This window comes from Otolemur garnettii, unplaced genomic scaffold, assembly GCF_000181295.1.
Source record: "Otolemur garnettii isolate 467f Iridium unplaced genomic scaffold, OtoGar3 scaffold00252, whole genome shotgun sequence".
NCBI lineage: Eukaryota > Metazoa > Chordata > Mammalia > Primates > Galagidae > Otolemur > Otolemur garnettii.
Genome location: NW_003852647.1, coordinates 1,051,958 through 1,065,764, shown reverse-complemented (window position 1 = coordinate 1,065,764; position 13,807 = coordinate 1,051,958). Strand labels below are relative to the sequence as shown.

The window sequence follows — 13,807 nt, the reverse complement described above, 5'->3', positions numbered from 1 at the left end:
TTTGAAAGACACAGTATGCTTTTTCTCAAAACAGAACTTTGCTTTTAGAAATTAACATTGCTAAAAGTAATAATGCAACATTTTTTAAAGGAAATTAACATTGCTTGAAATTAAGAGATGCATATTTTTTTTAATTGAGCAGCTGATATTGAGCCCCTCCTAAGTGCAAGGTACTGCACTAGGCTCTGGCAACTCAGAAGTCAACAAGACAGGCACATCTCAGAGATCACAGGATGGTTGGCAAATGATTCGCGGGTAGAGGTAGGGGATACTGGAGAACAGTTGTCAAACTTGCTGGTCTCTGGACTGCCTTTACGTTAAAAACTTACTGAGTATCTCACTTTGTTTATGTGGATTATGTTTATCAGTACTTGCTCAAAAAGCCTCTGTTTACAAATAATCATTTGAAACCAGGGTTGAGAGGAGCAGTCACTCAGGAGGGTCACTGAGTCACTGTACCAGTGGAGCAACAGCGTGGGAGCTAAGCACATTTGTACCCGCAGTGGCATTCTGTTTGGCAATGAGACCTGACAGTCCTATTTTAACAATGCTGTGGTCTCTTTGAGGCCTGGTTCCTGTTTGTTCTCATTTCCCTAGTAGCTGAGGTAATCTGGCATTTCTGTCTTTGTTACTTGTCTTTTTCAAGATTTTTTGTTGGTTTGAGAAACACTTGAGGTAACAGCAGAAAGGAGAGCTATAAAGATAAGGGTGGCTTCTGAAACTCCAGGACCACAATATACCACTGAAGCCAGATGTGGTAATATACCACAGAACTCCAGGACCACAGTATTTTGTAAATAAAGAAGCCAATATACCACAGAACTCCAGCACCACAATATTTTATAAATAAAGGTACATTTAGCTATAATTTCCCATTTTCCTTATGCATGGTTACTTTATAGGCGACCTTTGGGATACCCTATAGATGGGCTGCGTGAGGAGTTGCTGGACCTGGAAAAGGAACTATTTGGAATTTAGACATCTGGCTTCTGTCAGAATACCTACTTCATTCTTCTCTCTTGAACCTTTGTAAGGGGTGATCTGTGTTGTATTCCTGGGCTGATAGGTGGTGACACTTCTTGATAGATACATATATATTAACCTATAAAAGCTGCTTGGCTAGAGAAGGAACCTACCTGGCCTAGGAACTCTTTCTAGAAAATTACTAAACTACACCAAACTAGACTTTTTAAAAATGTCCCCTTCAAGCCGACTCTGTTCAGGAACTTTCCTATTCCCATGTCCTATAATCTCCAGACTTAGTGGAAAGAAAAAAAAAGGCTTTTGTTGTTCTCCCAAAAATATCAATGAATTCCTGGCCTAAGGTAGTTCAAACTGCAGAAATTCCTTAAGCTTTAATTTGCTATTTCCAGCAGATATTCCAGTGCTAAATATTTTGTAGTGCTTTTACCTATAATGATGAAGACTTGCCCGCTGGATGGTTTGGTTATTCCTAACTTTGTGATCATGTTTTCTTGCTTTCTAGTGTATTACTGTATTATGGTCCATATTTTATAAGTCTTGGATCAGGGAAGACCCTGAGTAAAATTATGACATATATACAATTTGTTTTGCCCATGATGCACCTCTCTTTCCATTTAGGACTCTCTCCAAAAAAGTGGTATCTTTCATAGGAACATTTCTGACATCACAATAGTCAGTGTGAATGAAATTGTAAATATTCGGGCCTATCTCTTAGCCCTGACAAGAATAATCTGTTAAAAGAGAGGCCCCTTCTTCAAAAAAATCAAAGTAAAGCCATGAATTTAAGCCCATTTCTCTGACTATGGATGGAAGATGGCTGATGTGATATAAAGCCTCTTAGGAAATTATTTTACATTAGAACCCTAAGTCACCTAGGGATTACTGAGAATGAAAAAAAAAAGGAATTTCTTTGAGATTCAGTTTCATGAATTGCTAAAAGGATCTCTTAGCTTTTGTAATCTGGTACATTTATCAAGTTATTTTTAAAATGTTATATTTATGAGAGAGTAAAGATACAATTTTTGCCCAGAGTGGGGAAAATAATAAAAATATTTTGGGATTCTGTAACTTGAAAATAACTTAAATTTTGGAATTAAAATAGATTCTCACAGTCTGTTAGAAATGTTGTTTTTAGAATATAAACGTACACAAAGCCATTTAAAACTTTATTTCATATTATTTTCCCCCCCATTTTTTACAATGTCCACTTTAAAACAATACTAATACAGTATCGGCACCCCCACTTTAAATAAATGAATTTTACAGAAACTTAAAGTCTAGTGTTAATATGTATTCTGTTTTTGAGCCACATCATTAGCAAAAGTTCACTACTACACAAGTCATTTAAACAAAGCTCAAAACTACCAAAAGCACACTCAAACACCAAGTTTTTTTAAATACAGATGTAACTATAGTGCCAAACATATGCTTTAATTTTCTCCAAAAAACATTTTCTGAAATCACAAATCTAAATCTGACACATCTGTTGACAGCAGGTTTTTTTTAAAATAACAACAATTAACAAGATCATAGCGTTAGCAAATAGAAGCAAAGGACAGAAAATCAGAACCTTCCATCTGATTTCCACGGGTAGAGATTAATTAGGTCATATTCTTACAGGATTTAGGCACCCATCAAGCAGGAAGATGGTTTGATAAGCACTGCACACCCAGGTGTTAGGAATTTCATGTGGTACTTCTGCATGTTTTAGAAAGAGGGCACTGCTTACCAAAAAGAAAAAAAAATGAATTTCTTTAAGAGAAGAATTTCAGACACTGACAGGTTTGCAGATTTTTCAACAGCGATCCTCCTCTGGAACCCTAAAATGACACCATAAATGTGGCCACTTATTCTGCCTGTGAAGAGGCAAGTTCTTCACAATATTTTTGAACAATAACTTTGCCCAGTCATTAATTAATGGCAGCCGTAAGTAGAACAACAGTAAGTCAGTAAGTGTTGACCCAAGTAAGGCAAGCACTCTGTCCCCGATCCTTAGTCCTGTACCCTTACTGACCCCAAAACATTTTGTAACAGATTTAGTTACAATGGGGTAGAGATTAATGGAAAAGGGCAGTCATCTGTGAAGGTTTAGTTTTTTTAAGAAAAGTGCATAACAGACATTTGTTCTTTTTTGATCCCCATTTCACAGAGTATACATTATACAGAGTATTTCTAGATTTATACTACATAATAAATACGAACACGATTTTATGCCAATCACTTGAGCATATGAGAAATTAGAAGCATCACAAATGCGATGAAAACAAATTAGATTTTAAATTTTCATCTAGTTTAATTCACCTTTCCTATTCAACCTCCCTTACAATTCACTGACAAATTTGCCTTTCTGTACTTGGTGGGGCTTCATTTTATTTAGAAAGCCCCATAACATTACTGATTATACTTTGAAGAAAATCAAAGTTTATCTTTTACTTACAGGGATCCTTCTAAGATTTCAACACAATTCACAAACAACAAAAGTCTGGACATCACACACCTATGCACAATTTAGGGTTGGGTACACACGCTGGGAGGAGAAATACCGTTTTTGACTGAAAGGCTAGACTACGTCCTCCTTCTCGCTACATCCGGGGAACAGGGTCACACTAATTTCAGACACCTGTGTGCTCCCAGTGCCCGGGACCCTGCCCATCACAGCCAGGTTGTTAAGAGGGGTGTCAGCAGGAAGAGGCTCGGGCAGCTCAGCCTTGCAACAGAATAGCTGAGCTTTAAAATGCTTCTGGAAGGTTTTGCTCAGCCAGTAGAGAGCAAAGGGATTTACACAAGAATTGCTGAAAGCCAGAACCCGAGAGAAAACGGTGATAATAAAATGCACGGGAGAGGAGTCTGCATGGGTTTGATGAGTGAAAGAGTGGTAGAGATACAGGAGGTGATTTGGCAACCAGCAGAGAGCAAACAGAGCCACCAACACCAAGACCGTTCTGGCAATTCTCTTCCGGGATTCAATCTATAGGGGGAAGAAAATGGTGACAACAACAACAGCAACAAAATCACTTAGAAGACAGAGATTTTCAAAAGTCATCCTCTAGATTTACATAGAATTTTACAGTTAAAATTAACAAATTGGTTTCCCTTTGAACATGTGTTTGTGTGCTAACTGGCTGGGATGTGCAGGAAGTCAGCCCTTGGCTACAGAAATCAGCAAGTTAATTGGCATGGTTACCCATGATCTTGGCTTCATTAATTCTAATTCAGAGACACCCCCAACTCCGGATTTGGAGATACTCTAGGATGTCTCCAGTTAACTCAGGGTATGTAGTGGAATTCTCCCAGATTTAATTCAATTAAAAATATAGACTGCATCAGGAGAGGCTGACTAGGTCAGAATATTCTTCTGAGGTTTATGAAAGTTGCGAAGTTGGTATTGAAAATTGGTTTTAATCTAAAAACTTGTTGTTACTCTATAGGAATTCTAACCATACAGTCAAAAGAATAAAAACCTCATGTTGCTGTCCTTTCTATGTGAAAATAACTCTACCTACATCTATTAATAAGAGAAACTAGTCGGGTTAGGTGAATACATAGCCTGGGCAGGGAGATAGAGCAAAGATAACCAGCTACATGAGCAGTTACAGACACATGCACTGCTTCAGCCTCTCGGGCACTACTGTGGAACCAACTAAACGGACTAGCTTTAAAAAAAAAAAAAAAGCACAGCTGTGTACTAATCAAGAGGTGAATGGAATCATCTCTCAAGAGTTTAAAATCTTTTGAAAAATGATGGAACTATGTTTTGGCACCATCCCTTTTTCTCTGTCCCTATTTATGGGGGGAGAGCACTCCTGGCTCTTGGCAATGGTCTTAATCAAGCCTCCGTGAGTCACTGTGTTCTCTCCTACTGGCACTACACCCCCCTCCCCCAGTGTGTTTGTGTGTAAGTGGCTGGCTTTGAATAATGTTATGGGGTTCTTGCCAGGTCTACATGCTATGCACTTCTGTTATTCCGTCATGCTTTCTAAACCAAATGAGACTTGCTTTATAGTCTGACTTCATGCAATGTTCCTTAATATCACAAGGGATAAAAACTTTTGACTACTCCCAAACTCCAGTTGTCCCCTCTCTCATAGTGATCCCACCATCTATTGAATGCTTACTCTGCACTGGGAACTAGGCTAACGCATCTGCATCACCTAAGTCCTCCCCTTTGTTTTACAGGTGAGAAAACAGAGGCACAGAAAGGTTAAGTAGGTTGTTCAAGATTGCTCAGCTAGTATGAGATAGAGCTGGGACTGAAGAGGGAAGGTATTCTCCCAAGCAAAATACTACACTGCTATTGTGTGTATACATAGGAGAATACACAGTTGCTCACTGTGCAAAAGTAGGCATTTCACTTCTAAAATTTAAACTACATTTGCATGAGTACTGATTGATACATACCTGTTTGCGAGCATGGGTTTGTTCCTCAGTAGGTATGTTCAAGGTGCTTTTGTAAAGAGTCTTAGCAATCAAAGAATAATAGACAGAGATAATGGACAGTGGAATAATGTAGAACACTAGGAAGGACAGCAGAGAATGTATTTCTTGCAGGAGTTTCTCAGAGACAGGATAAGAGACACACGATTCAACTGTTGTATTTTTGTCGGGATCTCGAAAAGTATAAACATTTGAAAATATAGCTTCTGGGACAGCAAATATCATAGACACGATCCAGACGCAGCCAGCTTTTGCACAAGTCTTCAGGATGGCATTAGAGGGCTGCCGCTCAAGGGGCTTCACAACTGCCTTATATCTGGAAACATGTAATCAGAGGCAGAGGTTCAAATAAATATGAAAATTATACAATCTCAGAGTTAGAAGTGACCTTAGTGTTCATCCAGTTCTGCCTCCTATCTGTATGTATAGGAATCAACATTAACCAACTAGAAATGGTTATGGTTTCAAATACACATTATACATCCCAGTATTTTTATTTATGCTAATCTTTTCCCCTTATTCACTCCTATGAGATATTCCAAATCTGCAGTTTTACAACTTTATGTATAGACCCTCTATTTAGGCAAATAAGCATTTTTTTGGCATGATTTTATGTGTGATTGAGAGTAATTCACTACCTGTGTGTTACCTTAAGTATTCTAAAAGACCTCCTTGTTGTATAAATGACTGATGTTAAACAGAATTAATTTTCCTTTCTTCATGAGTGAGCAGCCGTCAACCTTCCTAGAAAAGAATTCCAGGGGGTTACACAGTAAAGAGGAGAGGGTTAATTTCTTCCCCACTCATAAGTGCTAATTCCATGCCCAAGCCGATCGGTGAACAGATTTAGAGCAAGGCAAGGGTGTAATCAGAAGCTCTTTGCCGGTGCAGAGATGCCTCCCATTCAGACAAATCCACCTTAAAATCTACAGCCTTTAAACGAGTTTGCCCTCAAATAGAATATAAGACCAGCAAAGCAAAATTCAAAAAATACACAGGAAAAGCTTTTCCTCCTCTCATACAGAATCTGAAGAAGCTATTCCTTCTGGCACTGACAGGCATTGATTACTTACAGGCTTCTTGCAGGCTTTTTAAACCATCATTTTTAACATTTGGAGCCTCAATTTTTTTTCATGCTTTCACAGTTATCATTCTACGATAGGAACACAGAAAAACACAGTACTTAGACTGAAAATATCCTAACACGGAGTCTGAACACCCTGGCTGCAAGAGGTTCTTACACGCTGTTTCCATAGAGCTCTGAAAGTCAAGCAGGATTAATTTATTTCCCCGGAAAGGATAAAGTCATTAAATACCTATAGAGAAGACAAATAGAATTAAGTGATGATATGATACTGAGTTACCAGGGAGCTGAAAATCTCACCATTTTTCTGCCATTAGCTAATTTGATGAATTGTAAATAAATTAGATGCTTGTAAGCTTTTTACCATCCTTCCGATATACAGTAATGCATATGTGGTCAATTTCACCCCTATGCCGATGTTCCCATGTTGACTATATTGCACCACTAGGCTGCACTGATGTATAAAGCATGAATTTTTCCTTTACACCTGGAACAATTTGCCTTACTTAATAAACTAGAGGAAAATAAAAACACCATTCAGCATTCTTTCATGCAAACAATTACGCTCCAAAAGAATAAATTACCCCTAAAGCATACAATATCAACCTCTCCTCAGATGCTAACACAAGAATTTTAACGTTCCCACACCAACTTTTATTTAAAATGCCACCCAATTTTCCGATCTTACCTCCGGGTTACACAGTGTGAGAAAGCAGAATAGTAGCCAGTAAATGCTAAGTACAAGCTTTCCTTTCTTTTTGCCTAATTTCACATCCTGACAAATATAACAGAGAAAAGAAACCCACCTGTCAGCGCTGAGAATTGTTAACGTGAACACCGACACACCAACAGAAGTGAGCCGGATGAAAGAAAGCACCTTACAACCAATTCTTCCGAACAGCCATCCTTCTGCAAGGTAGTGGGTTGCATCTACAGGCACACAAGTTAGCAGAAGTAAAAGATCTCCAAAAGCCAGGCTAGTGATGAAAATATTTGGAACTGTTTGCATGGATTTGGTCTTGAAAAAGACTTTGATGAGAATAGCATTTCCAAGGATGCCCACTGAAATGATCACAGCATAAGTAATATAGATGGCACACAATGCTTCTATTCCTGGAGAGTTGCTCCCGGTCCGTCCTTTATTTGTGGTATCGTTAGAAACCACAGAGCTTGATTCTGTGTCATTTGTGATTGAAATAAAAGTCTGATTAGGTGATTGAGGCTGCCTTTGAGACATTTCTTCTGAAGACTGTGTCTTCAATATTTCTTCTGCTCAGTTCAAATGCAGTTGATTGTCACGTCTAGTGCCTACGTCTAGTAATGAGATGGTGCTAGGAGAACAGAACAGAACAGAATGGGAAGAAAACCCAAGACATCCGGATACTCCTTTCCTTCAGTTGTTCTGTGTCTCCCAGCATGCTTGGCTAAATGCTTACCGATCTGGCACAGAAGAGTGGGAGGTGGAGGAGTTTTATTGGCGTGTCCTGACTTCAGGGGAGGGAGGGGGATGGGGAAATGCTCTGCAGTTGCTTGTTCCATCCTGGTGGGGAATATTTGGGCTAATTAGGCATCATTAAGTCATCTTATTGTTTATTAGAATCACCCTGCTTTCATATCTCTCTACGGTGGTCCATATAGAAATTGTCGATTTTTTCCCGAAAAAACCTTAATTACTGCCCCCCCCGCAATCACGTGGTGGTCTCATGCATTTTCTTTTACATGATAAATAAGTGTAGATGTCCCTTGAAGCGTGGCGAACTTGAATCCACTTCTCAAGATTTAATATCAGAGAGATCTGAAGCAACAAATCATTCATGCTTTGACAGGGCTGATGTCACCTCCAAGGAGCAATAATTCAGGTGATCTAGGCTTAATACCTACTCTGTCACATGGTAATTCCCAACTCTGTGCTTATTACCAGAGCTGTGCTGTACAATATCAAAGCAACCTTTAAGAGATGAAAAATCCAGGCAAACCACCAGTTGCTTTGTCTCTAAGTGTGCTAATAACACCAGTTTTACTGTTTGTCTGGTTTCTGTAAATTCCAAATTAATACAAGGGTGCAAATGTTTAGGGTTCTCATTTCCAAGGTAAAGTTCAAGTTGTAGTTCAGCTCTTCACCCAGGGGACGTGCTGAACATCGCCACATTGTGCATATTAGGTGAGATCCTCCCCTTTCCCCCTCTAATGCCACATTTTAAAAAAACAGTCATTTAGGGTTTCTCTCTCCAGAAATGGTTAAAATGAACCCACCGTATTTCAAAACAAAATACAGAATGACACTGCTTGAGGTCCTGACACACACACAAAAAGTTTAGCAATGAAAATCATCATTTTCTGATGATGAAATGTCGTAGATGACTCTGGAGACGATAGGCATGGTAATGATGTGTACATCATCTGAAGGAAGTAGACAATTAAAGCAATCACCTTAGTACCAGCCAGAAAAGCCCTATTTTGCAGAAAAAGTAAGCATGTGCTTTACAAGTGTGTGTGTGGTGGGGTGTTGTTTGGGAGCAGTCTGAAGGCAGTTAACCTGCTGAGAAATATTCTCCCAAGTTACCAACTGTAATGCATAATCTTTCAGCTAGGAGAAATTTAGTGTAGTGAGGTGTTTATAAATATAGCTGTCTTGGAACATTGCCTGGGAAGTAAAATGTAAAGTTGCAAAGTGTTTGGCTAGGTGAGCAAAAGGGGGCAGGACAAAGGTTGCTCTTTTTTTTTTTTAAGCAGTTTTTGGCTGGGGCTGAGTTTGAACCTGCCACCTCCAGCACATGGGGCCAGTGCCCTACCCTTTTGAGCCATAGGTGCTGCCCCCTAAAAGTTGCTCTTTATACTGACAGACCTGGAGCAATCAGTTCTGCAGATAAAGTGAAGTGAATAAATTGTATCAGTTTGAGCCCCCCCCCATGCACACTTGTCTTCCACTCTTTATAAAATTATCTCTGCAGCTTACACCACTCAGCTAAAAAACTGTTTTTAATGGGAATAAGGAGGGGAGAGAGTTTGCATAAACCCAAATCTCCAAGCTTTGATGTGTATACATTTAAGTAATTTTCTATACTGGGGATGGCTCTTTAAGATGGTCTGTACAGACAAGGGCTTCTGATGGTCCACATCTTGTTCTCACCAAACTAATGATACCATCTCTCAGGGATTCCTGCGTATCATTCAGCAAAGAGCAAACAGTATCTCCCAATTAACACAGCAACTGATTGCCACACAGAACTGCATGTGATTCCCAAGATTAGCTGAATTCCCAAGATCTCAGTCATGCTTCAGCAGGCTACGGCCGCTGGCGTGCTTTTCCTTCTCCCCTTCCTTCTGGTCAGAAGAGGTCAGGAGAGAGCAGTAGTATTGGAGCAGGGGGGTCTTGGGTCTCTAGAATTACAGAATCCCAGAATATCAGAGAGGGAAGTGACCCTAGAGATGATGAGATCAAATGTTCTCATTTTGCAGAGACAGAAAGGAAATCCAGAGAGGGACAGTATCTCACCCGAGGTCTCACAAATACTCAGAAATAGAGCTGAGATGAAACAGATTCATTCTGGCTTCTGAAAGGTTAACAATCAGTGACAAGAACCGCGAAACACACAGTTCTTGACAATGAGCCATATTTGCTCATTTGGTATCACAGACTTAGGTTTTCTGAATGTTCTATTAACCAAAGAACAAGGGATTTCCAGGCTACCCAGCAATTCATGATGTTAATAGATAAGTTAAATGCATCATGTCTAATTAATAATTTGTAAGTAAAGTTACAGGACACTTAGCCTATACTAAATAATGAAATCCATTTCTTTTTATTTTCTGGTTTTTGGTGTATAAGTGGCCAGTATTATCATCCAAGATTTGCAAAATCAACTACTTGGTATAGATTAAGCAATTGTAGTACAATCATATGAGTTTTTAACTCAAAAGAAGTATTTAATGGATATAGAAGAAACAAATTACCAATTTTTTGAAGTTGGGTTTTCTGGTTCAGCCCGATTCAGTTAGTGCTGTCAAAATCTTTTTTAAATCTTCAAGGAGCTGGGGACCTAAGGGTGCTGATGAGCACCTGTCTGCCTTTAAGGAGGAGGGGAGGGGGATTAGAAAACAGTCGCTAGAGAAAGGCTGCAAACTCGGCTCCAAGTTTCTCAGCCATCCGTCAAACAGGACAGTGGAGTGCAAATTTTGGCATCCATCAAAATCAGCAGGAAGGATTATCAAAACCCAGAGTGCTGGGTCTCACCTCCAGAGTTGCTACTTTGGTAGATCTGGGTGTGGATTTCTAACATGATCCCAGGTGGCATGGATGCTGCTGGTCGAGATCACACTCTGACAACCATTTCTGTTCAGGAGGATCATGGTTTGTACTGATGTTGATGTCCAAGAGATATTTCTGTGTGTCTTCATTAAAGTAAAAAGTAGTCTATGCTGGGCAGCACCTGTGGCTCAAGGAGTAGGGTGCTGGCCCCATATACGGGAGGTGGCGGGTTCAAGCCTGGCTCTGGCCAAAAGTGCAAAAAAAATAAAGTACTCTATGCTGAAATAAGTACATCAAAAATCTTCCTGGAGGCCAGATGCAGTGCCTCACGCCTGTAATCCCAGCACTTTGGGAGGCTGAGGCCAGAGGATCACTTGAGCTCAGGAGTTTAAGACCAGCCTGAGCAAGACGGAGACCCTGTCTCTACTAAAAATTGAAAAATTAGCCAGGGATGCACCTGTAGATCCAGCTACTCGGAGGCTGAGGCAGGAGGATCACTGGAACTCAGGAGTTTGATGTTGCTGTGAGCTATGATGATGTCATTGTACTCTAGTCAGGTAATGGGCCAATACCCTGTCTCAAAACAAAAACTCCCTGGAGCTGGAGCTGGAGCTGGCTCTCCTCCATACACACACACACACACACACACACACACACCCCTTGCCAAAAATTGTATACACATTTAAAAAATGAAAAAACTGTATTAAAATTATAATAAAAGGTAAATACAATTATGTTTGACTTCTGCAATTACAAGAGGCGCTCAAAGTGGTTACAGAGAGCATCCAGACGCTTGTGTTTATGGTGAATTACTTCTTGAGCAACCTTGGAACCACTCACAGTGCGGCATCCTTTGATCAGGAGCAGTGCATATAATAATCTTGGGATGAAAACTTTCCATTTTGCTGTTTTAAGAGTGCGTCGTATGCTTGCTCGGCTAACTCTTATCTCACATGCTCATTGTCCAGTATACATCTGTGGTGAGCGTGTAAACCAGGGGTGTCTCCTCTGGGCCGCATTGGAAGAATTGTCTCGGGCACACATTAGATACACTAACGAAAGCTGATGAGCAAAGAAAAAAAAAAAGGTTCGTGCACAATTTTCATGAAATCACTGCCACAGATAAGTGAAAACGTCCTCACATCATAATCCTAATTATGCAACGTCTCATTCAGAGAGTCTTTTAAAATTGTCAAGCAGGTCTCAAGCTTGCTATCACTAATATATAAAATCTACATATCTAAGTAATAAAACACCTTTAAAATTTTTTTATAAAAGTAAAAGTGGGTGGTATAAAACAAGAGGGATATTTGACATTGTATTTGAGAAACTAATGCATCAATAACTGGTTCAAAGAAAGCAGTTGCATTTCTCAGTGAGTTCTCAAAGTACTCATCGGGTATTTTGGTTCTAATTTTACTCTTAATGGACTTCATTCTTGAAAATAGTTGCTCACAAATATAGGTACTGCCAAAAAGTGATGACATGAATAAGGCAAGATTATGAAGTGAGGGAGATTTGATTCTGGGAAGATAGGACCTATAGATAGGACCCAAAGAGATAGGATCATTTTTTTCTTCAGGTCGAATGTGGATAGCAGCTCTGTGCATTCCATTCGAAAATTGGCAGGTAACACATTTATGTTGACTGAAATGGGCTTGCAAATGCACAAAAATATTGATTATTTTCCCAGAAATCTTGAAATCTGTTTTCAAATTCTTGAGTCAAATTGAGAAGCAAGCCTTCATATCTTTTTGCTGTTCACAGGACTGTGTTTAGCCAATGTGTCGAAATACACAAAATCGTTTGCCTTAATTTGAGCTTGCCATAACTGCAGTTTCATTTGCCTTAATTTGAGCTTGCCATAATTTTGGTTTCATTTGGAACGCTGTTATGGTTTGAAACATTGTATTAATCAGTTGGTTTTCACCTCGCAGCCACATGTTTCACTCACTTCAATGAGTGGTTAAATTCATTAAAGATGCTTCATCTGGAGACCAGTTTTCATTGTCAAATTCTGGCACAAATTTGGTTTTTGATACCAAAAATGGGAACATTTTGCCAATTGTAACATCTTTTCAACATTTGGCCTCCACTTAGTCGTCTTACTTCCAAAAAGTAAATGATGTCTCCATAGTCAGCATCGACACTTTTAAGGAATTCCGGGAATTGGCGGTGATTCAATGCCTTGGCCATTATGAAATTCAGTCTTGAGGACGATTTGCATGACGTGATCCATTTTTAAAGCTTTTGTGCATAAATTTTCTTGATGTGCTATACAGTGACACTTCATCAAACAGGAGTTTGGGGCAGTAATTGCATCATCATCTACTAATTTTACAAGTCCCTTCCTTTTACTTGCCATCTCTAGGGCACCATCAGTAACTATACCAGATATGTTGACAATGGACAAAGAAAATCACTTTAATATATATTTTACTGCTTCATATAAATCTCTTGATTTAATTGTCTTAATGGCGCTAAAGAAGCCATTTCTTCAGTGACATTATATTCATCACCAGTAAGTACCTCTACTAAAAATGGCAAGTTGAGTGGTATTTGCAGCGTCAGTGTTGTCATCCATCACCAAAGCATATCACTTAAAATTAGTAGCTTCACTCCTTAAACTTCATCCTATAGATTTTCTAATTTTTTCAATTCACTTAGCTATAGCCTACTGAGACAAACGAATTTTAGAAATAGCCCCCCTGGTTTTTTTCAGGGAAACTTATGTCTGCGGTGCTTTCTATACATTGCTGAACCAATTAACCATCGGAAAACTGCTTTAATTTTTTGTTATTAAATATGTTATCATACTAGTAGCTCTTACGGTGGCATTTTTCTGAGTTTGAAAATTTTTAAAAATTTTGTGGAGACGACAAACTTCTGTCTCGGCTTTTTGTCTGTATCACACAATCCTTACAAATCCTTAACCCACATCAAGTATGGCAGCATGTTTTCGCATAAAACTCCTTTTCAAATAATGGGCTTTGAAAACTTGCACAAATTCCCTACAAGCTAAGCAGAGTGCCTTCCTATTTGCCTGGACAAAAAGT

At 39.2% G+C, this 13,807-nt stretch overlaps 2 protein-coding genes across 2 annotated transcripts in view; both read right to left on the bottom strand.

Moving 5' to 3' along the window:
- Window positions 1-3,486: 3,486 nt before the first annotated feature.
- BRS3 (bombesin receptor subtype 3) lies at window positions 3,487-7,888 on the bottom strand. Its single transcript, XM_003802654.2, has 3 exons — window positions 7,309-7,888; window positions 5,383-5,734; window positions 3,487-3,952 (listed from the first exon to the last, which is right to left on the bottom strand). Exons 1-3 carry the CDS (start codon window positions 7,737-7,739, stop codon window positions 3,545-3,547), a joined length of 1,191 nt encoding a protein of 396 aa, XP_003802702.1. The 5' UTR covers window positions 7,740-7,888; the 3' UTR covers window positions 3,487-3,544.
- Window positions 7,889-9,769: 1,881 nt separating this feature from the next.
- The window catches only part of ADGRG4 (adhesion G protein-coupled receptor G4), a 187,172-nt gene continuing 183,134 nt past the window's right edge, over window positions 9,770-13,807 (bottom strand). The window contains exon 24 of the mRNA XM_003802663.2: window positions 9,770-9,883. Within this exon, the coding sequence (XP_003802711.2) occupies window positions 9,770-9,883 (114 nt within the window). The remainder of the gene's footprint in view (window positions 9,884-13,807) is intronic.